This window comes from Orcinus orca, chromosome 11 (assembly GCF_937001465.1).
Source record: "Orcinus orca chromosome 11, mOrcOrc1.1, whole genome shotgun sequence".
NCBI classification, from domain to species: domain Eukaryota; kingdom Metazoa; phylum Chordata; class Mammalia; order Artiodactyla; family Delphinidae; genus Orcinus; species Orcinus orca.
In genome coordinates this window covers 97,118,236-97,143,770 of record NC_064569.1, presented here as the reverse complement: position 1 = coordinate 97,143,770, position 25,535 = coordinate 97,118,236, and the positions used below count along the sequence as shown (strand labels likewise).

General features: G+C 53.3%; 1 protein-coding gene and 1 long non-coding RNA gene across 3 annotated transcripts in view; one reads left to right on the top strand and one right to left on the bottom strand.

Annotated features, from left to right (window-relative positions):
- LOC125960485 (uncharacterized) overlaps window positions 1-25,535 on the bottom strand; it is a 327,476-nt gene that overhangs the window by 25,346 nt on the left and 276,595 nt on the right. The gene's annotated exons all lie outside the window — the stretch shown is intronic.
- Window positions 3,281-25,535, top strand: part of SCUBE1 (signal peptide, CUB domain and EGF like domain containing 1) — a 127,712-nt gene continuing 105,457 nt past the window's right edge. Inside the window, exons 1-3 of one of the 2 annotated variants that reach the window (XM_049694546.1) lie at window positions 3,281-3,431; window positions 7,053-7,184; window positions 25,323-25,451. In XM_049694546.1, the coding sequence (XP_049550503.1) occupies window positions 3,344-3,431; window positions 7,053-7,184; window positions 25,323-25,451 (349 nt within the window). In that variant the 5' untranslated portion in view covers window positions 3,281-3,343. The remainder of the gene's footprint in view (window positions 3,432-7,052; window positions 7,185-25,322; window positions 25,452-25,535) is intronic. The other variant, XM_049694547.1, reaches the window with a different exon arrangement.

The following is a 25,535-nucleotide window of genomic DNA, read 5'->3' as shown; positions in this document are numbered from 1 at the left end:
GTCAGCAGGGGGACCCAAAGGGCCCCAGAGGACAGTGGTCCTGCTGGCCAACTCAGAGGCACAGAGGATGGAGGTGCCCAGGAGAGAGTGGGCAGCTGGATTCATTCCCCAAGGTCGCATCAAATAGCCAAAGAATCTTTACCGCTCCCTGGAATAATACGAATTCTCAGTTAAGTGATGTCTGTCTTGCTTCTTTGTCCGTTCATTCATTTATTCAACAATCATTTCTTAGGCCCCAGCTGGGAGCTGTGACTCCAGACGTGGATCAGCTGTGAGCCCCACTTTCGGGAACCCCCAGTCTGGGAAGAAACGATGTGAAACCCAGGGTGAGCTGGGCTCTGATGGGGAAGCCCCAGGGTCTGTCGGAGCCCAGGGGAGACCCTACACCCTGCCTGGAGGCAGGGGTGGGCAGAAGAGGAGGGGTGAGCCTCATGAGGAAGGGAAGTAAGGGCGATCCTGGCAGAGGGAGGCACGTGGGCAAAGGCTTGGAGGTGTGAAAGCAAGGTGTCTGTGAGGCCATCTTTGCCAGTGGTTTGTCAAGGAGAGGACTGCCGGGGAGGGCAAAGGGTGTCCCACAAAATGTTCACGGGTTGTTTGGAAAGTGATGGGGAGCCATGGAATGTTCCCTCCCAAAGTGACTGTCTGATTCATGCCTGGGCCTCCACTCGCTTAGCTCAGTTTCCAGAGGCTGCGAGACATCCCTGGCTGGAGTCCAGACAAACGGGACCTCACCCCACCAGCCCATCCTGGCTGCACAGACACCACAGTCTCAGTGAGCAGCTGTCCTCCATGCCACCATCACCCATGTGCAGCACTTAACAGTTTGCGAGGTGCTTTGAGGATAGCCACTCCTAGGCCCCCACCTTCTCTCCCTCACACCTTGCACGTGGTTTTGTCGATCTCGGAAATCTCCTCCTCATACTTGGTGCCCAATTCTAGGGTCATGTGCCCTGGGAGGCCTTCCTGACCACCCCTGGGGCAGAAGTGACCACCTCTTTCTCTGCCACCTCCTTCAGTGCATACCTGGGGGGCTTCTGAGTGTGTGTCTCCAGCCCCCTCCTCCTCTGCTCCCTGACTCCTAAGCCCAGACCATGATCTCCTCCTGGAAGGAACCACTTTTTCTCTGCACGCCCTGAAGGGGCAGGCTAGGGACTGGACTTGGTGTGAGTGAGTGAGAACTGCCTCCGGGATCTGGGGGGTCACAGTCTAACAGGCCACCACCCTGCTTCCATTTCCTCCTTGATCTGGGGGGACAGAGCCTGGAAGAAGAATCCCCTGCTACCGTCAAGCTTGGGAGGCACCTGGCCAGGGGTGAGGGGCCCCCTGACGAACAAGCACATTAAAGGGCATTGTTTCTAGTTGGTTAGAGCCCCTGAAAGGACCTGCCCTCCTGCCCCAACTCACCTTTCTTGTCCTGTTACCTAACGCACAAGAACTTTCTCCCCCAGAAACCCGAAGCCACGCCACTGGGAGGAGGGCAAAACAAAGCCTGACAGCAGGGTCTCCCACATTGAGCCACCAGCTGGAGCAACCACATGGAAGGAAGTGTCTGGCGTGATGGGGCGTAAGGCTGGCCTTCTCTGCACGTGGGGGACCCCTTGCCTCAGCCAGCAGGCCAGTGCCAAGCGGTTTGTGATATGGAGTCAGATTGGGAGCAAGGTGGCTGGACAGATTCAACTTTCCAGGGCTGCGGAGACTGCCTACAGAAGGTTGTGTGAGTGTGTGTGTGGTCACGTGTCTGTGTGTGAGAGGCTGCGTGCTTGAAGTGTGTGTGAGGGTATGTGTCTGTGAGGATGTATATGAGTGTGTGTATGAGTGAGAGCATGTATGCCTGAGGGTGTGTGTTGGAGGGTGTATGTGAGTGTGTGTGTGTGTGTGTGTGTGTGTGTGTGTGTGTGTGTGTTGGGGGGCAGGATGGGAGCTGGTGGGGAGAGGAAAGTTGGGTGTGGACTGGTGCAAGCAGAGTGGACAAAAAGAGGAAAGTCTTGTCTTTCAGGCAGGCCTGGAGAGCAGGAGAAGAAAAAAAGGAGCTCTTATTGGTGGTTGTCAAGGAGATGGGCCTTGGGGTTTGCTGAACTTTCTTCCCTTAAAGCGTCCTGCCTGGGGCTGAGAAGGGCCATTTATTTCCAGCCTCACCTCCCAGGCGGGGGTCTCAGGTCTGAGTCCCAAAGGAGTCAGGTGTAGACTCCAGGCCAGGCCAGAGCAATTCTTGGGTGGAAAGACCTGAGGCTTGCTCTGCCTGCCCCCAGCCCACCATCCCGCGGGCTCTGGCACTCGGAGGCCCTAGGCCTTGCATTCTGGGGCTGGGGCGTGGCGGGGGGGGCGGTGGTGGTGGGCATCAAACTTTGCTGGGTAAGAGGTCAGCCCCGAGATGGGCTGCGCTGGCCAGGACTGACAGCAAAGCAGACACGGAGTTTTCCTGGCGTCCCTCCAGACGTGGATCCTGCGGCACTCCTACGACAAGCACGTTTACAGGCCATTGTCCTTTGGGGAGTGGTAAATAGTTCATTTGTGGGTTTTTTGTTTGTTTTTTTAACATCTTTATTGGAATATAATTGCTTTACAATGTTTTGAACGTAAATTTTTAAACCGATCGTCAGGATTTTTTCCTGTCTGGCTTCTTCGCCGCTGCATTGCCAGAGACTGGCACACAGTAGGTGCTCAATAAACATTACCGAATGGACAAACGGGCAATTCTAATGTGAGCGATTTGCGTTTCTTTCACTACAAATGGATGCCGCTGGGCCTTTCTCGACCTCCGAGGGAGGGTTGGCAGGCCCCCTCCTCTCGTGTGTGTGTGTGTGTGTGTGTGTGTGTGTGTGTGTGTGTGTTTGTGTTAGCGCGCGCGCGCGCTGGTGGGTTGATGGGTACTGCCCCCAAAGGAGCGGCCACCCTCGACGACAGGGGCTGGGGGGCGCGGGTGGGGGGGCGGTGATCCAGGGACAGAGGGAGGGAGAAGCCTCAGAGGCAGCTCCAGCCTGGCCTAGACCGCGTACCCCACGGTCGAGCGATCCGGCCCCTACCCCCCACCTGCCGCCCGCCCCGAGGGGAGGGGGCGCCCCCAGATGCCCGGTCCGACCCCCCCGCCCCGCCCCGCCCCTCCCTTCCCCTCCCCCCGCTGGCTGGGGGCCTGCCCCCATTGGCCGGCCTCTCACGGAGCCCTGCCCCCGGCAGCAGCGGGCCAATGAGCGCGCGGCTGTCAGCTCGTCAGCCGCGCCGGCTCGGAGACTGTGAGCCCGAGCGTTGGCCGCGGAACCAGCAGCTACGAGCGCTCGCCGAGCGGCCGGTCGGCGAGGTCCTCGCGCCCCGCACGCCCGCACGCACGGCCCGGCCCGCAGTGAGCATGGGCGCGGCGGCCGTGCGCTGGCACTTGTGTGTGCTGCTCGTCCTGGGCGCGCGCGGGCGGCTGGCGGGGGGCAGCGGGCTCCCAGGTAAGCCCTGAGCCGGTGGGCGGCGGGCGCTCGGCGGCGGCGGCAGGGTCCCGACCGGGCCCCCAGCCCCGCGCCGTCGGGAGGGCCACAGCCCGCGCGGCCCCGCGCCCCGCCCTGCCTTTTTGCAAAGTAACTTCTGCGGCCGGCGCGGGGCGCCCCTCCCCGCAGCCCGGGCGGAGCGAGGCTCCCGGAGCCCGGCGGGGCCGCAGCATGGGGCGGGGTGGGCTGAAGCCCCGTGGGTGGGGGTAGTGTGAGGGCGGGAGGAAGAAAGAAAGCACGACGGCCCGCCGAGGGCCCCCCGCCGTCCCCCGCTCCCCGCCTGAAGGCGGGAGGGAGTGGGGACCCCGGAGCCAGACGGGCTCTCCCCCAGGGGAGACGGGAGCGCGGGCGGCAGGAGGCCCAGAGGGGAGACCCGGAGGAGGTGAGCAAGGGGAAAAGGACGGACGCAGAGAGAAAGAGAAGGGGGAGGTGTTAGATGGAGAGACAGACGGACAGAAAAGGAGGCACACAAAAGGACACAGGAAAAAAAACCCAGAGAAAGACAGACTGGAAGAGTGGAGACCAGAAAGACCAAAGAGGGAAAGGAGGGAACCGAAGGGAGTAAGGAGGCAAATGAGTAGCAGGAAGGAAAAGGCTCAGAAGAGGGAGGTGTGAGGGCAGGACTAAGGGATGGGAAGGAAGAGAGAGGAGGAGAGGTGCAAGCGGAGAGGCACCGGAGAAAGAGGGGGGAGGACTGGGGGAGGGAGGAGGCAGCGAGACAGAGGGAAAGAGAGGAGGATGGAGATGGCTGGAAAGCCATGGACAGATGGACAGACAGGAGGGGGAGGGCTGAGGGAAGACACAGACGAAAGGAGATGCATGGGAACCAGAGGGAGGGGAGCCCAGACATCGGACACGGTGAGGGGGTCCAGGAGAGAGAGGCAGGAGACACAGGAGAAGGGAACCAACATCGAGCATCAGGCATGGGACATGGTTAGGGCAGGCAGCAGAGGCGAGGTGGGAGCTCCCCACGGATTTCGCAGGGACCCCGGCACTCCACCCCTTCCCCTCCTGCTCCCTCGGGTGTCTGGAGGGGGCTGTCCCGCAGAGCTGAAGACACATCCTCTCCTCCCACATCTGACCCTGTCCCATAGAGGAGCTTCCTTCCTTTCCCTCCTTGAAGGGAGGGGAGAGACCCTGCTGCGCTCTCCCTGGCTTCTCTGAGCTCCCCTGGCTGCTGCGTGGGGCTCCCTGAGGTCTGCGTTTGGTGGCAGGAGGTCTATTCCTGGGAGTTACACCCTGAGTGAGGATGCCGGGCCATTTAAACTATTCCATAATTGGAGCCGAGCTGTCTTTCCTGTGGCCCCAAGGGAAACTGGGCCCTACTGCCACACCCCCACGTGTCTGTGGGTGTCTCTCCTGGGCTTTGAGGTCCCTCAGCCCTGTTTGATTGTTCCTGTATGCGCCTGTCTCCCTCTGTCTTGGTCTCTCTGCTGTGTCTGTCTGCACTCCCCAGCCCCAGCCCCACCCCATGGAAGCCTTGTGCTATGAAACCACTAATGTCAAACAAGCACCTGTGATGGGAGGACTGGGCTGGGCTGTCCAGGCCAGGACTGTGGCCAGGGAACCTGCAAGAACCCATGGCCTGTGTTTCCTCTCCCTCTGTCCTCGAACTCGCGTGCCCTCTCCCCAGCACTCACTGAAAGACATGTTTAAAAGGTGTGTTGGGAGGTTGCCCCCACTGCCTCTTGGCTAACATCCATCCATTTCCATCCCACGAAGACATGTACCTACGTGTGAGACTGGGGGCACAAGGGGCTCCAGAGCCCCAGGCAGTTTACCTCCCTCATCACCGTGCACTGACCCTTGGGAAGTGGGAAGAGCTGTATCTGTGATCCATTGCCCCTGCTGGTCCTGTCTCAGAAGCGGCCCCAGTCCTCTCCCCCTAGAAGGGTGCCCATTGACCCCCTCTGGTCTCTGGCTTCCTGCCCTTGAGGCTGTGCCACCCCTCTCGGGGGTCCCTCTGGGGTCGCTTCTCCAGAGGGGGATGTTCTGCTGGCCCGATGTTCCTGCTGGCCCCTGGCCATGTGATGGCTGGCTCTGGTCTCCTACATAGACTGCCTCCTGGCCCCCGTTCCACCTTCCTCTGGGCAGCTGTAGAGGATGGGCTGCTCACCTGAGCAGATACAACCACCCTGAGAAGGGATGCCACCTTGTGCGTGTGTGTGTGTGTGCGCGCACATGTATGTGCGTGCGCGAGCATGCAGGGAGGTGATTCTGTTGTGTTTCTTTTTGATGCCTCTCTTCCTTTAGGGGCAGACTGGGGCCTTGGGGACTAGGGCACGGAGGAAGAGTCCTGGGCAGGGGGCAGTGGTTCTCTCACAGAGGCCCCCATGCAGATTTAGAGCCCAGAGGCTATTCAGGGGAATAATTCAGAGTGGACAGTCTTGAGGGCCAGACAGGCTAGGGAGTGGCCGGAGGCGTGAAGAGAGGAGGACATTCCAGGACTTCCCCAGGCTTGCCCCTGGGGGACTGCCCTCAGGGTGGCTACTGAGAGTTCCTTGTGCTCCCCTCCGGGTCCTTCTGTCTCTCTGTCATCCATCTGTATTCTATTCTTGGCTGGCTGGAAGCAACACGGCATGTAGCAAAGCTCTGGACCTGCTTCCCTGAGGCGGAGTCCAGGCTCTGCTCCTAATGAGCTACCGACCTGCAACAGGCTTCTCTGGGCCTCAGTTTCCTCATTTATAACCCGAGGAATGAACCTAGATTACAGCTACGGTTTTCTGGCTGTGCTGTTCCGTGCTCTGAGGGTCCTCTCCCTGTCTGAGCTGCGGGGCGGGGGGAGGTGTATACACAGATACACAGGATCTATTCTACATTATTTGCCCAACAGCTGTTCCAACTGAAGGTGTATACGGGTTGTTGCGGGCAGGAGGTGGGGAGTGCCAGGAACCCTCACAACCTAACTAACTTGGGTTTGGAAGTTGGAATAAGAGAACCAGGACTGAACCTAGATCTCCAAGGTGGGGAGGCTGGAGAGACCGGAACCGTTCCTTGAGGCCCGTTAGCCCGGTCGAGGGTATGGGTCTGTGGAGGCCAGGTGAAGAATCCTTTATTTCCACAGCCTAGGGGCTGGGTGGGGCCCCCGTTCAGATCTCCTTCGTGGGCCTGCTGGCCTCTGCTCAGTGCGCCATGCTAGCCTCCATTTCCCCATCTGTAACCCAAAGGGGATGGATTTAAATTCCTCCGAGGACGCTTCTGGCTCTAAATTCTAGAATAAGGAGAGTGGAGGAGGGATGGAGAGATGCTTTGTGAGGAGAGCAAGACGTACAGAGAGGCTTCTCGTTCTGTTCCTAAGCCTCTGTTTTCTCATCTTTTTAGTGGGAAGAATAGCTCTACTTACTGGAATTGTTGTGACACTAAATAAGACCCGGCATTTTGCTAACGTTGTGCCTGGCACAGAGTAGCCACCCCAAAGATGCTACCAGTCACTGCCTGTCACACCAGGTGGTCACATGAAGGCTGTTACTGTTAATTACCCCGGTGATCAATGGAAGGGCGAGGGACAGAAGGAACTCCCTGCCCCGCGCTAGCTGCCCACTTCTTCAGGCCACACCTCACTCGTGGTTCCCCCTCCAACAGGGGCCGTCGACGTGGACGAATGCTCGGAGGGCACAGACGACTGCCACATCGATGCCATCTGCCAGAACACACCCAAGTCCTACAAATGCCTCTGCAAGCCAGGCTACAAGGGGGAAGGCAGGCAGTGTGAAGGTGAGCCCAGCCCTCCAGCCAGACCCGTGGGCGCCACCGTCATTGCAGGCGGCCTCTGTCAGCCTTGGGAGGGAGGCTGCGGGCTTCCCCGGGAACCTGTGCTGCTTCCTTGGAGGAGATATTTGGAGTCGTGGGGTGCTTAACTCTCCCTGGGTTTGAAACTTTGGTTTTGTTTTTTTTTTTTTAAAGAAATTGAAATGGAGCACTGAGTGATATATTTGTCCATCTGTCCCTGACTGGATGTGTGGGGGGTAAAGGCCTGGGGTGACCCCACCAAGGTCCCTAGTTTCAAATCTGAAGCTACCCGTGTACCCTGTGTAGCTTCCCCAAGGGAGCTGCGCCGTAGCAGCCACAGCGTCTGTGGGGCTGGCTCAGGTCTTCTGTCTTGAGGATGAGAGCTTGGGCAGAGACTGGTGGCTGTGTGATGTCCGTCTGTCTGTCCAGCCTTCCTTCCCTGCACCTGGGGTGCTGGTTTGACCGTGTGGCCTTCGAAACCTCCTCCTAGCAGGCTGAAGGTTGGAGGGAAGAGCAGCCTCAGCTGTCTTTGGAGCCAGGACTTTCCAAGCCGGACAGAACCTTTGGGAACATTTGTCCAGGAGGGTCTGTGTGGTCATTCTGCCTCCGAGGGTCTGGGGCAGGGCCCAGCATCAGGGGGCTGGAGACAGCTCTCTACATGACTGCTGTGCACCCCTGGGTGAGAATCAGGATTCAAATCTTCCCTGTCTGCCCCCACTTCACAGATGAGGAAAACTGAGGCTCAGATTGGAGAAGCCTCTCCCGCAGGGTGCCCATGTTTCACAGTGGCATGGCCAGTACTCGAACCCAGGTCTCTTAATTCCCACCCAAGGCTCTCTCGCATCTCCTTATCTTCTCTCTGAGCCCTGCCAGCTTCCTTTTTCAAAGTGTGAGATTCGTGTTAGGAAAGTGGCACCTGAGAACAAGGTGGGTGCCTCTTCCTTCTGCATATAGCTTTACAGGAGCTGGGTTTCGTAGGAGACGCGGCTCTGCCTCCTTGGGATGCTGACGTTGTTTATCCATCTCATTTGTTGGGCATCTGCTTAAGGCTGAGTGCTGGACAGATGACACTGTCCTGGATCGCGCCTGGTTCGGCCACATCCCTGGCCTTGCTTAGGGCCCAGAAGCCGGAGTGGGGAGCTGGCGCCTACCCACGGACCTCTGGAAAGAGGCCAGGCTGGAGGCAGATAGAGCAGGCTGGCTGCTGGCAGGACCCGGACGTTAGCTTGGTGGTTCCAACTGACACATGTGAGGCTCTGTGCAACTGTTTTCTGACCTTCTGCTCTGCCCCCTGGCCAGGGAGGGCCCAGGGTGACCCCCATCTCTTCTGGTTTAAGCCCCTGACCCAGCCTGTTCCTTCTCCAGCCCAGCTCCTTAGGTCGCCTCCTGCTGTCCCCTGCCCAGGATGCCCATGCTTTGTGTCCTACCTGTTGCCCGGAAGTCCTGCAGAGTCCAGTTCCAGCTTTCCAGTCTGCTTGAGCCCAGGTTGGGGGTCACACTCACTGGCTCCGGGGGCCTGATGTCCTCAGCGTGAGGACAGAAGAGAGTGCGGCTTGTGACTGTGCTTCAGGAACTGCCAGGAGCCCTGTCTCTCCAGCCTGGCTCTGGCCTCTGCCTCACCTCCTGAAGCGCAGAAGGCCCTGTGCCCTGGCCACACATATATATACCAGGCCAGTCCGTGTTTCTGAGACCCAGCTCAGGTTTTCCCCCTTCTGGGAGTTCCTTTCCCTCCCTTTATGTCCTGGCTAATTCCTAATGAATCTTCAGGGCATCCTGAAGATTGAATGACACACTGTGTAGCATCCCAGGGCCCTGGCAGCCTCAGTGCCTGGCTCACAGTAGGTACTCGGTATACAGCATGTGCTCAGCATACAGGGGAAGGTACCATTACCTGCATTGTCATCATCGTCATCATCTCTTCTCACCGCCTCTCGCAGTGGTTTTAGGCTCAGATGACATCACATATGGTGAAGACCTTTGAAAATCGCCCACTGCTGTATACCTCAGAGGTGATAGCTATGGTGCAACCTGGTCCCTCCCCTAAAGGACCTTCAAGCCTAGTTGGGGTACATGAGCTGAAATTATGTATCAGTGGAAATTCTTAAAGAACCGGTGAGGATTGTACAGGCGGTAATTCAGCAGCTGTTGGGCTGCCGTGTGGACAGCCCGGAGAGCAACCGTCAGGCACCGAAGGAGGGGCCGTTTGGCCACTTGCTCCCGAAGCGCTCTGTGAATGAGCGCTGCTGTGCGTTCCGGGGACCTGAGTGGACACTGTCCCACTTGCACTGAGGTTTTCTCATCCTGGGGGACCCACCTACAGTCGTCGGTCAGAACCGGTGGAGCCTCTGGAGGGCTCACCCGTGGGCCATCAGACCCCCACTGGCTTCCCCAGGAGGAGCTTGCAGAGATTTCTGGAGGCCATGGAATCTGGAGGGACTTGCAGGCCCTGGGCAGTAGTTGCCTAAAGGGCCTTGGGGGTCATCCAGGTGTTCACTTCCTGGCTCACAGGTGGAGGAATGGAGGCCTGAGAAGGCAGGGGTCTTGTCTGAGTTGGGACTAGAGCCCAAGTTTGGTGGGCCCGTTTCTCCACGCTGCCATTTCTGCACACAATTATTGCTATCTGGGGCTCTCTGTTCTAAGAGGGAATGAACGGTCAGTATTCAGTTGAACATAGTGGTTAAAGCGTGGCCTTTGGAGCCAGACTGCTTGGGTTTAAATCCTGCCTGTGTAGCCTGGACAAGTTAGTAGACCTTCTTTTGTTTATTTGTGAAATAGAGCCAATAATAGTCCGACCTCATAAAGATGGTGTGAGAATTAAGTGAATTAATGTGTATAAAGCATGTGAACAGAGCCTGACACAGAGGACACACCGCATAAGCATCAGCTGCTGTTACCGTGACAATGATGGCGGTGATGGTGGTACCAACGGTGATGCTAGCAGTGATGACGCTGATGATAGTGATATTGATGATGAAGATGAAGCTGTTGATGATATCGATGATCATAATGTTGTCCAGTATATGAAAGGGGTGAAGCCTTGTCTTTCCAACAACTCCCAGCTGGGAAATGGGGTGTTCTGGTTCATTGACTATTCGGATAAACCGTATGCATATATCCATATCCCCACAGAGACATACAGACGTGTGTGCCATTCACAGATGACCATTTACCAAGAATGTGCAGTAAAAGATACGAGTGACAGAAGGCTTTCCTTTGTTCTACTAACCCTACCCCAGGACTGGCAAATACTGTGCTGCCACCTTCTCCCCTAGCAGACATCAATAATCAATCACCAGACCCTCCAGACAGCCATTTCTACTTTAGATGAAACCTGCTTTCCCTCTCTGGGCCCCTTTATCTGCAGGTCCAGAGCTGGTGTGGGTTTTGCAGAGTGTGGGGTTGGAGTCTAGGGGGAAATGAGTTGCCTTGTCCTAGAGATCTGATAGACTTTGCTGTTTACTGTGGTAAACACACAGGACAGATTCTCAGCAAAGCAGGTCCAGAGAATGTGGCTGCCACAGCCTCCCTAGCTCTCCCCAGGATGAAATCAGCCTATGGCCCCGCCATGTGGGACTGAGTGAGCCTTTCGTACCCTTCACTGTGTTGCCTTGAAACTCCTGCTGCTTGAGGAAAACCCTTTAGGAAACCTGGCACCTGAAGCAGCCGGAACCCCCTTCCGGGGACGGTTTCTCACACGCCTTCAAGGCCATCTTGCCATGTGGCCAGTTCACGTGTGATGGTGATGATGGGGCTTCCACGTGTGCAGCCACTGTGTGTCCAGGGAGCAGCCTGGGGCCACATGTGGTCAGCTTAACGCTGGCAGGGGGCTTGCTGTAGCCAGAACGAGGTGCCTCAGACATTGCAAAAGACGCTGAGCAAAGCTGAGGATAAATCAGTGCTTTCTTGATGATCTGCATTTTGACAGGATCTGAAGTTGCTTGAGGTAAACTCATGGATGTGCAGAGCTGGAGTGAACTCTACCGGGCCTCCAGGGCAGCCCCTGGGTTTTACAGATGACCGCCCCATTTGTTGCCCTCCCCAGGCCCATACAGCCCTCGTTTAGCCCACGTCACACTACGGTGATGTTTCCCATGTGTGGGCTTCTCCAAGGCAGGGTCTGTCAGCTCTGACCCCTAGAACCCAGCACCAGGCCTGGCACAGGGCTTAGAAGGCCTCTGTTGGGTGAAAGGGTGGATGGATGAGTCCCAGCAGTCACCTCCTCCAGGAAGCCTTCCCTGATGCCCCAGACAGGTCAGCTGTCACCTGTGAGCATCCTTCCTTCAGAGCTCCTGTCACACTGGGTTGTGATGACCCATGTGACTTCACTCAGGGCTGGGCCCAGAGCTGGTGTTGGTGGGCAGCGAATGACCCTTATCAATCTCTGGGATATCAGGAAAGGCCTCCCAGAGCCTCCCAAGCTTTGTGGGGCTTTTTGTTTTGTTTTTAATTAATTAATTAATTTTATTTTTGGCGGTGTTGTGTCTTCGTTGCTGCGCGCGGGCTTTCTCTAGTTGCAGCGACCCCGGGCTACTCTTTGTTGTGATGCGGGGGCTTCTCACTGTGGTGGCTTCTCTTGTTGCGGAGCACGGGCTCTAGGCACACGGGCTTTGGTAGTTGTGGCACGAGGGCTCTGTAGTTGTGGCTTGTGGGCTCTAGAGCACAGGCTTAGTAGTTGTGGCGCACAGGCTTAGTTGCTCCGTGGTATGTGGGATCTTCCCGGACCAGGGCTCAAACCCGTGTCCCCTTCATTGGCAGGCAGATTCTTAACCGCTGCGCCACCAGGGAAGTCCAAGCCTCCCAAACTTCGAAGGTTTTATAGATGAGGAAGCTGAGGCCTGAGAGGGGAAAGGATTAGTCCAAGGATATCTGGTGGGGACCAGTGACAGAATTAGGTTGAGGAAATTGGGCCCAGGGAGGTCAGTCTCTAACCACGTCACCCAGCTGAGAGACGGCAGGGCCTGGATTCCAACCCAGGTCAGCGGTGGGGTCCCAGCAGTGGTCTAGGCCCCCATAAGCCTGTTTGAATGCAGTGGAAGGAGTTCCTTAGCTATGGAGTGTTAGAGGGGGCTGGGGAGACCCTTTCACATCTCCCCTCACTGCCATCAGCTCATCTGAGCCAGGCCCTATGAGCCCTGATAGCTGGGAGATACCCCTCAGCTAACCACTTTGAACTGCTGTCATTCTCTATCCTTTCCTCTAACCACACCCCAGCATCACTGTCTTTATCTAGCTCCTCAAACTTGCCAGCTCCTTCCTACCCCAGGCCCTTTGCACATTCTGTTTCCCCATCCCTCTTCATTTAGCTCAGCTGCTATATCCCCCCTCACCAGGCGCCTCGTGCATGGGCCTTTAGGGGGCCGCCAGGGCCAGCTCTGTGCTGGCCTCCTGGTCTGAATTAGTTGGTCCTGTGTGTACTCTTTCTGCCGAGGGGGCAGACCGGGGACAAGGAAGGGGCATTTCATCCCCTTTAAATGCTTCAACTCATTTAACCTTAATTGCTTTGTTTTCATAGACATTCGCTAAGGAAAAGGACCAAATTATAGCCTGAATTGGGTCTTACTAATCTTAATTAAAAGCTCTCATTTATAATCAGGACCAGACCCCAAACGTGGAGAAAACCATCCTCATATGGCTTGTTTAAATAACTGAGGCCCTCTTGATAATCACTGTTTAGTCTGAACCAGCAGTGCACATCACCCCTTCTATGTCTACTTAATTTTTTAGACCATTTATTCAAGTGGCTTATTCCACTTGCATGTTCCAACTCGGGCCTTTTCCAAAATGTTATAATGAAAACTCTTGAGGGAAATAACTTTTTGTTTTGGCCACAGTATATCAAATATATTACTGTTTTCCCTTTTTTGTGAAAAGGAAAAAAATGACAACCTTATGGGCATCAGAGATCACAAAATTAGCATGTATGTAATGAATGTAAGTAGTCACTTCCTGAATTTTATATCCCCGGGGTCTACTTGTCAGTCACTGAAGTTAGGTAGATTACAGGGCATGCTATTAAGTGTTTTAACAAAACTCCTAATAACGCATACAGTGATCCATTTAGTTTAACATCAGAAAAAAATTCTTAAGACCAATTGGCCTTCTGAGGGAATAATGTCTATGACCTTATTCAGTCATTTTCATCATCATTATTACACACTTTATTGAGACTCCAGATAAAATTCTGCTTTCTGGGAGTCCAGGAAAGGGCAGTAGGAGGTGGGCTGGGAGCGGGGAGGAGGGGAAATTCTTCTTCAAGTCTTAAAACGTGCAATTATGCATGCTAATGTGTGCCCTGCTGAAGATGAAAGCGCTCCAGTCCAGCAGACCAGCGGGCAGGAAGAAATTGGATGTGACTTAAAATTCCAAGTTGCTGTCAGCTAGCAATTAGGCAGCGCTGCTTACAGCTGGTCCCAGACCTGCTGCAGAGTTTAGGCTTCTCGGAGTCCACGTCCATTTCTGGAAGGAAAAATTGAAAGCTCGAATCGTTGGCGTTTAAGCATTGGAGGTGATTGGCTCCCTCAGCCTCAGTTTGCCAGTGTGTAAAATGTGTCCACTGGACTAGATACAGTTCAGTGTCAAGAATGTTCACTGAGTACCTACTCTGTGCCAAGCCTGGTGCTGGGGCCAAGACGTTTTCCTGACCTCCCTGGTTAGGGGAGAGACAGATTGGGAAAGATGTGATCATAACAGCGCGTGGAAAGTACAGCAATGGAAATACAGACCAGACTCAGTGGGGGTGAGGACGAGAGAGGGCGCATATCTCTGCCTGGGGAGGGGGGAGTTTGAGAGGGCTCCCTGGAGAGGTGTCATCTGGGCTGAGTTAGGAAAGCAGAGCGGGTCTCTGACGTTCCTTCCAGCTCTGCTGCTCCACGGGAGTGTCTGTAGCAAGGATGCAGGGGCCTGTTTTTGTCCTTGCCGACTCAGTAAGTCCAGCAAGTGACCTGACCTTCCTGAGACCTGGTTCCTTACCCATCAAACGGGAGCAATGGCACCTGCCTCCCAGAATGTGCGCTGCAGTGGGCTTGGGGGAGGGAAAGCCACCTCGCCATATGTGAGAGTGCACTGAAGACAGCACCAGGGCCTGCACGTCGGGCTTTCTTTCTTCTCTAAATCCCCATTTCTCCTAGGGTTAGCGGGCCTCTGCCCCCACCCCTCCCCTCGTCTCCAGGCTCCCCAGGCAGCAGGCCTCTTCGGCCCCTTCCTCCAGGCCCTCCAGCTTCCTCTTGGCCGCTCCTTGTTACAGTGGCTGGATTTGTTTTTCCATTGGAGGAATGCTAACCAGAGAAAACCATTATTTCTAAGAAAATAAACTACGGGCCTGTTGGCCTTTGAATGCTACTGAAGTGGATGGCAGCCTTCCCCAAAGGCCTTGAGACAAAGAGTGCCAGAGGGCTTGTGTGTGCCGGCAAGGTCAGGGGGTCTCGGAGGGTACTTGGAGGGGGTCCTCCAGATGCGCCAGGGCTGCAGCCCCTGGGAGGAGAGAGTGGAAAATCCCATCTGGCCAGCTTGGACTTCTGGCTGCTGCCGTGGCTCAGCCCCGCTCCCTCCGTGGGCTCCAAGATGCACCCTCTGTCCCGGAGCCACCCTGCCTCTGTCTGGGCCTCCTGCCCCTTGAGTCGAGGGGAGTAGAGCTGGGTGTAGGTCCGTGGAGGCCTGGGTGCCAACCTGTGTGACCTTGGGCAGGTCTGTGGACCTCTTGGGCCTTAGTGTGCTGACTGCAGAGTTCAGGGCTGGGGCCAGGATACCCCAGGCCCCTTTGGACCCCTGCAGCGGGCAGCTCTGTCTCCAGTGTGCTCCTTGCCATGGTGGCGCACAGTGCGGCCTAAGTCTGTAGGGGTTCCAGGTGGGCTCCAGCTGGACTGTGAACCGCCTGTCCCTTCCCACTGACAGCCCCAAAGGCAGGCCTGGCCCAGCCGGAGCGCTGGCGGCAAGGCTGTCCCCACGTGAGATGTTCGTCTGTCTCTGGGTCACCCTCCCCCTCTAGGCTGGCAGCTCCTCGTGGCCAGGGTCTGGGCTGAGGGCCAGGGGCCAGGACGGGGAAGGTGCTGGTATAGGAGGGAAGAAGTCGGGGAGGTGGCTTGATCCTCCACGAGGACCGTGGGCCCTGGCTCCCTGTTCACGGAGACGTGGGGGATTCTTCAGGTGATTGTGTCAAGGTTAGGACGGTGGGGTCTGGAACCAGCCTGCCTGGCTTCTTCCAGTTTTGGCTTTGCCACTTACTAGCTGGGCGGTCTTGCGCGAGTCACTTCAGCTCTCTGAGCCTCAGTTTCTCTTTCTGTGATGAGAGAAGTTAAGCCCTTCCTACTTGGCCTGTAGTAAGGGTTTAGCCACCTGCCATTAGAAGGTGGGGTGGGGAGTTGGTCCCGATCTTATTGTCATTAGAGAGAAACTCCACTGGGGATTTGGAGAGAAAGAGAATGAAATCAAACTGCACCAGGGCAGCTCCGGCCCTTGCTGCTGGAGCACAGAGGGCGGCCTGTGAGGTTAGGGGAAGACGCCTGGGCTGGGAGTCTTGGTTCAAGTTGCTGTCGGCCTCGACCTGCTGATAGGTTAGCTCCGCAGCTTCCCTCTCTGGGCTCGGTTACCCCTTTATCAAATCCAGGGGCGCATCGGTGGAGCTCTAGGACCCCAGCTGACCCATTCCAAGCGGCGGCTCAGGCTTTCAGGCAACTTCCAATGATCCTCTTGTTGAGTTCCAAGGGGGTTGGGCCCGTGGAACAGCCCCCCTGAGCCTGCAGTCTGCTCAGCGGGTGGGAGAATGACCATGCCTCTGACTGGTGGGAGAGTAGTGGGAGCCTCAGCTCTGGGCTAGCAGCCTCCTGGGGCCCCTCCTCACTTCCGTCCTGAACACTTGGATAGGTGAGCTCTCTGCCAGCCAGGGTGCTTCGGCGCCCACCAGGCCCGATGTCGGAGCCCCCAGTGAAGGGTCCAGGGTGCTTTGGAGGGAGAGAAGGAGTAATTAACTGGTCCTTTGGGTTTGCTAGGCCAGTCCTGCCTGTTACTTGGGAACCACAAAGCCCACCTTGAGCCCGTGCTGGACAGGTGGCATTCGAGGTCAGTCCAAGGTGAGCATCTGCACCCCAGCAGATGCACCCCAGAGACTCGCCAGCACGGTGGATGCGAGTGCCGAGAGCATTAACTTAGAAAAACATACCATACAATGCACCCACTTAAAGTATACGATTCAGGGCTTCCCTGGTGGCGCAGTGGTTAAAAATCTGCCTGCCAATGCAGGGGACACGGGTTTGAGCCCTGGTCCGGGAAGATCCCACATGCCGTGGAGCAACTAGGCCCGTGAGCCACAACTACTGAGCCTGCGCGTCTGGAGCCTGTGCTCCGCAACAAGAGAGGCCGCGATAGTGAGAGGCCCGCGCACCGCGATGAAGAGTGGCCCCCGCTTGCCACAACTAGAGAAAGCCCTCGCACAGAAACGAAGACCCAACACAGCCATAAATTAATTAATTAATTAATTAAAAATAAATAAATAAATAAAGTATACGATTCAGTATTTACAGAGCTGTGTATCCATCACCGAAATCAACTTTAGACCCTTTTCATTACAACAGAAAGAAGCCCTGTACCCCTTAGCCATCACTCCCCAGCCCCCCAGTCCCCGGAAACCACTAATCTGCTTTCTGTCTCAATAGTTGTGGCCTTTCTGGAGACTTCATGTAAATGGAATCCTACAAAACGTGGCCCTTTGTGACTGAGACGGCGTCCTCCGAAGTCAGGTAGCCTGGCTCACTTCCTGGCTCCACGTGTATTAGCTGTGTGACCTTGGGCAGGGCAGGTAACACCTACGAGCCTTGGTTTCCCTTGCTGTCAGAAAAAGATGTTGGTACCCACTTCTCAGGGTGCTCGTAGCAAAGGGCCTGCATACGGCCTCACACGTCCACGGAGGCTCCAGTCAAGAGGGCTACTCACTCGTTCAATGCCGAGCAGACCTTTGAGGAGACACCATGCTACTGCTGAACTTGCAGCTGAACAGGACACAGTTCTTTCCCCATGGAACTCACAGCCTCGAAGGACACATACATCGCAAGTGAGCGTAGCGATAGTGTCCATTCAAGGAGCTGTGGCGTCCAGAGGGTGGGGAAGAGCCCCGTCTGCCAGGGGATCTGCAAGAGCTTCAGGGAGGAGCTGATGCTGGGGCTCAGTCTGCAGAAGGGTGTAGGTGTCTGTGAAGGGGAAGGAGCTCCGGGCAGCACAAGCAGAAGCGTGGAGGAGGCCCGAAGCCGTCCGGGCCACTGGGAGAGGTCAGCCAGCAGCTCAGACCCCATGGTTACCTTGGATCATGGGTTGGCTGGGGGGAGGACCTTCCCACCCTCTGGCTGAGCCATGGTCATTGTGTGCAGTTAGGAATGAAAAAGTATATAGATTTGTGTTGGTTTTGCATGACCTTTGACCTTTCCCATAATTAACTGCTGGGCCCACTTCTGGCATTGTCTCAGCAGAAGGGAAACCTGATCGATGGATGCCAGGGGTCCACCGAGAGCGGGTCTCATTACTCAGTCATTACAAACCCAGAGCTTAACCCTGTGGCACCGGCAACGGGGGGGGAGGCTTAATCCTTCCTGCTAGGCGGCCCTGTGAAACTACCTTCCCGCGAATGTAATTAGCCAACAAACTGGATTAAGATTTATTCACCAATGAGGACTCAACTTCCTAAGCCATACATCTCTCCCAGAATGGTTGCCTGATCTAAGGAGTGCACGGTTTTTCCTAAAGCCCCCAGACAAAGGAGAAGACATGCAAACGCCCAGCCAGGGAAGAGTTCTTTGTTAGAGCGTTCGGTCTCCACTGTCTGCAAGGAATTTTGAGAAAATGCCAATTTCAAGGGGAAACGCCAAGGTATTTTCGGTAGTGATCTCTGAGAGCGGAGAGTGCGATGCTTTCAAAAGCCTCATTTTAAGAACCTTCCCGGTCAGTCTGATTTTTAGGACTAAAATGCCCTAAGTAGTATTAAAGTGAGAAGAATCTCTGACTCGTTGTGGTAGAATCTCTTATAGGCACTACAGAGTAGATGTATATTTTATGGGGCAGCGAGAATCAGTTTTGAGTTAAATGAAGGAAACCGTACTCATCCCACTCGAGTCCTTACCAGCGTTGCTGGTACGTAACCACAGCTGTGGGATCGTGTGTGCCTACTGCCGTTTTACTGTAGGAAAAGTGGAACTGCCTGACCTTTTAGAATCCCATGAGCAGCTCCCCGTGCTGTTTTTCTCTGCTCTATTGGATGTTGGAAGCTGTTTTCTGTTGGGAATTGAGTTCTCATTAAAAAAAAAAAAATCCAGGCTGGAGAAGGAGCAGGGATGTTTAAGGCGAGCCGTTGAGACTTCTCATCCTTAGCATTCAGGTCAGCTTTTTTGTCCTGCCCACTTTCTCTGGGATGAACCATCTCTGTCACTGCCCCTCAACCTCAAGAGCAGGTACAGACCTTGGAAATAAAAGCAATGATGCACGTGACACCTCCTCCCCACCTTTCTCCTTGATAACTTTTTGGAGCATGAAGCACTTTTTATAAGTATTCATCTCATGCAGCCCGAGGACGCGGCTCCAGCGGGAGTAGAGCCTGCGTCTGAACGCAGCCCCTGGCTGGAGGCCTGCAGACAAGGTCCTCAGCCATGCTGGGCCTCGTTTCTCGGCATCAGTAAAATGGAATCAGCAGTCACACCTGCTTTCCACACAGCTTCATCACTCCGATCTCTGCTGCTGTGGTCCTGTGGCCGTCTTCCCTCTGTATGTCTGTGTTTTCACATGGTTTTCTCCTTCCTGTCCTAACATCCTCTCTGTGTGTCTATATCCAAATTCCCTTCTTATAAGAACACCAGTCACTGGTTTAGGCCCACCCTACTCCACTGCAGCCTTACCTAAAATTTGCAAAGATCCTATTTCCAAATCAAGTCCCATTCACAAGTCCTGAGGGTTAGGACATCAACACTTCTTTTCGGGGGACACAGTCCAACTCACAACAGTCCGTTAAGAGTAAATATCTAGATCAGTCTCCCAAGGCAAAAGAAATAAAAGCAAAACTAAACAAATGAGACCTAATCCAACTTAAAAGCTCTTACACAGCAAAGGAAACCATAAACAAAACGAAAAGACAATGTATGGAATGGGAGAAAATATTTGCAAATGATGTGACCAACAAGGGTTTAATTTCCAAACTATACAAACAGCTCATACAACTCAGTATCAAAAAAACAAAACAAAACAAAAAACCAAAAAACCCAATCAAAAAATGGGCAGAAGATCTAAATAGACATTTCCCCAAAGAAGACATACAGATGGCCAACAGGCACAAGAAAAGATGCTCAACATCACTAATTATCAGAAATGCAAATCAAAACCACAATGAGGTAGCACCTCACACCAGTCAGAATGGCCATCATCAAAAAGTCTACAAGTAATAAACGCTGGAGAGGGTGTGGAGAAAGGGGACGCTCCTACACTGTTGGTAGGAATGTAAGTTGGTGCAGCCACTATGGAAAACAGTATGGAGGTTCCTTAAAAAACTAAAAATAGAGCTATTATATGATCTAGCAATCCCACTCCTGGGCATATATCCAGAAAAGATGAAAACTCTAATTCAAAAAGATACATGCACCCTAATGTTCATAGCAGCACTATTTACAATAGCCACGACATGGAGACAACTCAAGTACCCGCCAACAGACAGTTGGTTTAGAAGATGTGAGATACACACACACACACACACACACACACACACACAATGGAATATTACTCAGCCATAAAAAGAATGAAATAATGCCATTTGCAGCAACATGGATGGACCTAGAGAATATCCTACTAAGTGAAGTGAGTCAGACAGAGAAAGACAAATATTATATGATATCACTTACATGTGGAATCTAAAAAATAATACAAATGGTTCTATACGCAGAGCAGAAGCAGACTCACATACATAGAAAACAAATTTATAGTTATCAAAGGGGAAAAGTAGTGTGGGAGGAATAAATTAGGAGTATGGGATTAACAGATACAAACTACTAAGCATAAACTAGATAAGCAACAGGGATTTACCATATAGCACAGGGGACTATATTCAATATCTTGTAATAACCTATAATGGAAAATAATCTGAAAATATATAACTGAATCACTTGGCGGTACAGCTGAAACTAACACAATATTGTAAATCAACTATACTTCAAAGTTTAAGAAAAGAGTAAAGATCTAGAGAGCTTGGCTCTGCCCCCCTCCACTCCTTTACCCTCTCCGCTCTCCAACCGCCTGTTCCTCATTCTCTGACCTTAACAGTCCTTAAAACGTGGTCCAACATAGAGAACAGACTGGTGGCTGCCAGAGGGAGGGGTTTGGGGGAGGGATGGCGCGGGAGATAGGGGTTAGCAGATGTAAACTAGTGTATATGGGATGGATAAACAACAAGATCCTACTGTATAGCTCAGAGAACTATATTCAGTATCCTATCATAAACCATAATGGAAAAGACTATTTTAAAAAAGAATATATATATATAACTGAATCACTTTGTTGTACAGAAGACGTTAATACAACATTGTAAATCAACTATACTTCAATAAAAAAATTTTTTTTGAGGTGGTCTGAGACTGATGGGCATCTTGGAGGCCTGCAGGACCTCCTCTGGGGCTGATGGCTCCTTGATGAGTTTTTTACAATAATAAATCTACTAGCTTTGGCAGGGATTTATTTTTTGGTTGATTTGTTTATGTTTATCTCTTATGTATTAAAGGAGGAGGCTCACACGATTTTAAAGAACAAAAATTCAAGGCACATACACAGAACATCAGGGAAGGTTTGGTTTGTGAGCAGACGTTCTCCATTCGGGACGGATGCTGGGTGGGTGGGTAAAGCAGGTTGGCCTCGGAAGCCTGTGAGAGCACTTCAGTCCTGGGGATTGGAGAGGAACCGATAATTCTAAGGGGTGCTCAGATCTGGGGGAATTCTCTGGGACTGGATTAAGGGAAGAAATGTGAGCAGCAAACGTTCCTGCACTCTTCAGCCCAGCAGCGCCCACCGTGGCCTACGTTATGGGGAGTCAGAGGAAGGAAAAGGCTAGAGTTGTTTTGTGGACTCTCCAGCAATCTCTTTATAACGTCTTTTGTGCATGGTGATCGAGTAGTTTATCATTTTGATAGTGAAAATGTTGCTGTTAAAAATTATACCCAGACAACAGGCATAAACTGGAACTATGCCAGGCAAATATGGGTGTATGATTATCCTAATTGGGGAAAGACAATTTTCTCAGAACTTATCACCCTCAAAACAGCTTGTTCAATGGAATTTTATGGATGTGGTGACTCTAAAACTGATCGTGTTTCCTTCCTTGCCTTGGTTTCTAGGAAACTCAAAGTCCTCTTTGAGGCCTTCCTTTTGTCATTGTGCTGGAATTTTACCAAATGTATTTCTGCATACACTGCCCAGCTTTCCCTTATTCCGCAACCCTCATTTCTCTTTCTTCATCCTAACATCTGTTCTCTTTGAAAACCTTTTTGTGTGTATTTTGTAGGCTGTTTAGATGCAGGATGTTTGAAGTCACTGATGGATGGATGAATAGGTGTTTGGTTGGATGGATGGGTGAATGTTGAGCTGGATAGATGGATGAACAAGTAGGGGTGTGTGTGTGTGTGTGTGTGTGTGTGTGTGTTTGGATAGATGGGTGGGTGTTTGGATCAATGAATAGATGGATAGATGGTTAGACATTTAGATGGATAAGTATTTAGATAAATAGATGCTTAGGTGAATGGAAGGATGGGTGTCTGGCTGAATATTTAGACGGACGGATGCACGTTTGTACGGGTGGATGTTTGACTGGATAAGTGGATGGGGAATAGGTGATTGGATAAATGGAAGGGTGGTCAGCTGACTGGATGTTTAGATGGATAGATTTTAGCATGCATAGGCAGATGGAAGGATGGTGGGGGTGGGGGTCTGAATGAATAGCTTATTGGAGGGACTAGATGGATGGATAGTGGGGGGGTGGATGGATGTTTGGATGAGTGGATGCATGACTGACTGGCTGGCTATTTGGGTCGATGGGTAGGTGCACACACGAGTGTGTGTGTGTGTATGGATGTGGCACAAGTGGAAGGATGAAGGTGTGAATGGGTGTTCTGATGATTAGATTACACTTTCTTGGTACATAGGGTAAATGTGCCAAGAGTGAAATAACATATATAAAGTGCTTTGCCTGTCAATGCCTGGCATGTCATGGGCATTCTAACTTACTAGAAAGGACATGGGCTTTGTAAACCGAAAGACACTTGTTTTGATCCTTGCCCTACCACTTACTATGTGACCTTGAGCAATTACCTCTCTGCCCTTTACTTTGCTTAACCATAAAATGGAGTTAAAATACCTACTCCAGAGGGTTGCTGTGAAAATTAAATAAGCTGGTATATGTTTCAGGAGTAGATACCTGCATACTGAGGTACAGCATGAGAGAGAGAGAATTCTTCTGCCCAAGCATGGAATAAAAGTCCTTCCCCTCGGTCTGACTGATCCAGCCTGAGTCATGTGCCCACCCTGGGACCCATAGCAGTTGCTATGCCATCTACTGTCTCTGAGTTAAACTGATCAGGCTCCACCCCCACAGGTGGAATCAGGCCCTCTTCTTTTTTTTTTTTTTTTTATTTTTTTATTTTTGGCTGTGTTGGGTCTTCGTTGCTGTGTGCGGGCTTTCTCTAGTTGCGGTGAGCAGGGGCTACTCTTTGTTGCGGTGCACAGGCTTCTCATCGCTGTGGCTTCTCTTTTTGCGGAGCACGGGCTCTAGGCACACAGGCTTCAGTAGTTGTGGCACGTGGGCTCAGTAGTTGTGGCTTGTGGGCTCTAGAGCTCAGGCTCAGTAGTTGTGGTGCACGGGCTTAGTTGCTCCACGGCATGTGGGATCTTCCCGGGCCAGGGCTCGAACCCCTGTCCCTTGCATTGGTAGGCAGATTCTTAACCACTGCGCGACCAGGGAAGCCGTCTTCTTCTGAGTCACCTGCTTGAATGAAGGAAAGGAGGGAGGCAGCAGTTCGCGAGCTGCTGATTCGGATCAGATGAGAGATGACGCTCACGCGTACAGGCGGTGGAAACGGGTGACCAGTCAGCAGACTGTACCCACGTTAAGAGTGTAGAAAATTCACGTGTTGGTAGCTGATAGGTGTCAGTGGAGAGGTGGAAGGATAACAGGATTCACTGGGATGGGGAACCCCAGGGAAGTGCAGATGGATGAGTTAAAGTTGGGCCGTGTTGCCTTTGGCGTGAGTGTGGACGATCTAGGGGGAGAGGTGGTTGGATTGGTGTATCTGGGGCTCTAGCAAAAGGTCGGAGCTGCAGAGATTGGGAAGTAATCAATATCTGTCTTTATAAATCCATGTGCCCTTTCAAACACAGAATCTTACATCCTGCTTTAATGTTATTTAAAACATCTAAGTGCATTAAGTATAATGGTTAAAAACAATTCAAATGACTTACAGAATTGAGCCTGCTTCCCAGCTGACACTGATGGCCTCTGCAGCAGGAAACCCCCTGTCTCTTGCACCTTTGGGGATCCAGGCAACCTTATTCTTCCCTCATCGTGGCAGGGTGGGTGGGCACCAGGAGGAGGCTGCGCAGCTCAGACCCTGTATTCTAGCACTTTCAGTGCTGCAGTTTCCAATGAAGTTATTCCCTCTGCTGGCAGTGTCCCAGACAGTGCTTGATCACCTCCAGAGTCAGGGAGCTCACTACCTCCTGAGACAGGCCCTGTCCTCCAGATGGACATACCTGCCCGTGAACATCAATTGGCCCCCTTGGCTTTCCCCTGCTGTGAGTAGCTCTGCCCTCTGGACCGCTTGGAGAGAGCATGGAGCTGGATGTCTCCCTGTGCCAGCTCCTCAGGCATTTGCAGGAATGGCCAGGGTTGCTTTCAGTTCCCTCTCTTCAGGCTGGCCCCTTCCTGGCTTTCACAGCTGGAGCCGGGCCTCAAAAATCCCTCTTCGACCAGGTAGAGGAGAGACTGCTTCTTCCCACGTGGTAGCCTCTTGCAAAGCACTTCTAGTACTGCTGAGACGGGGCAGTACTGCTTCTGGTTTGGCTGTGGGAACACTTCCGGTTCCACTGGGGAACTTCTGGTTCCGCTGTGGGACACTTCTGGCTGCCCCCTTTCCTGCTTCTCTGCGGAGCCTGTGGAGGTCTGGGTGGGTAGATTGAACACCCGCTCCCCTCTGCTGCCTGGCGGGGTTGCACTGGTCGAATCCCACTTACAGCCCTTCTAGGTGTGTGACCGTGGCAAGGGTGTGGCCTTCTTGTGCCTCGGCTTCTCCGATGCCCTTGTAAAATTGGAGTAACAACGATGGTGCCTATGTCTCAGAGTTAGCATGGGGACTGGGTCCGTGATGGCGCGTGGTGTCGCCCCCCGGGACTCGGGCATAGAAGCAGCTCATTGAATGTTAACTAGACTCGCTTCTGTTGCTCTCCAGGGTCTCTCCGATCTCTCTGGAACTTCAGAACTGATAGCTCTTTGACCCCTGATGGGAAATGTTGAGAAAGACTTAAAACAGGAAAAAGGGTGACCTTTACAAAGGCTATTGGCCACTGTTTATGAGACAGAAGGCTTTGTTGTGACAAGGAAACTGGAGCAGTAGAAATTCAGACTTCAGACGCTGATCTGGAAGGAAACTCAGGGGGGAGTATGTGGACTTTTCTCCCATTCCAGAGGCTACATTTTTTGGTGGTGTGCAAAGTTCATTTATCCCATACCCCCTACCTCACAAGTAATGAGGTCTCCACCTCTGGGAAGCTTTCAGATATCCTGAAAAGAGGCAGTTTGGGGGGATTTTAGACGGGGTCCCTGCGTGCTGTTAGTGTTGAGAGGGCTTCAAAGGGGGAAGATAGGGGTGGGAATCTCGCCTGCTTCTCTGTAGGGGGGATCTGAAAATCACCCCAAACATGCCTGGCACGTGGCCCTGCTCCCCAAGGCGGTGGCCAACCTCGTGGCATCTCTGTAACCTTTGGGCCCCCCGCCCCCAGCAAGGACTTTAGTGAACACCTGTTGAGTCATCCCCTAACCACTCGTGTCCCGGTGACTTCAGCAGTGGGGGGAGAGGGGACCCCCAGGCTCTTCCTCTGACACCTGTCCTGCACCTCATTTTGCAGACATCGACGAGTGTGAGAACGACTACTACAACGGGGGCTGTGTCCACGAGTGCATCAACATCCCGGGGAACTACAGGTGCACCTGCTTTGACGGCTTCATGCTGGCACAGGACGGACACAACTGCCTGGGTGAGTGAAGCAGCTGTGCCCTGCCCGCGGGGCACACCCTGCCTGTTTCTCAGCTCCAGCTGGCAGTGCGGGGGGTCGTGGGAA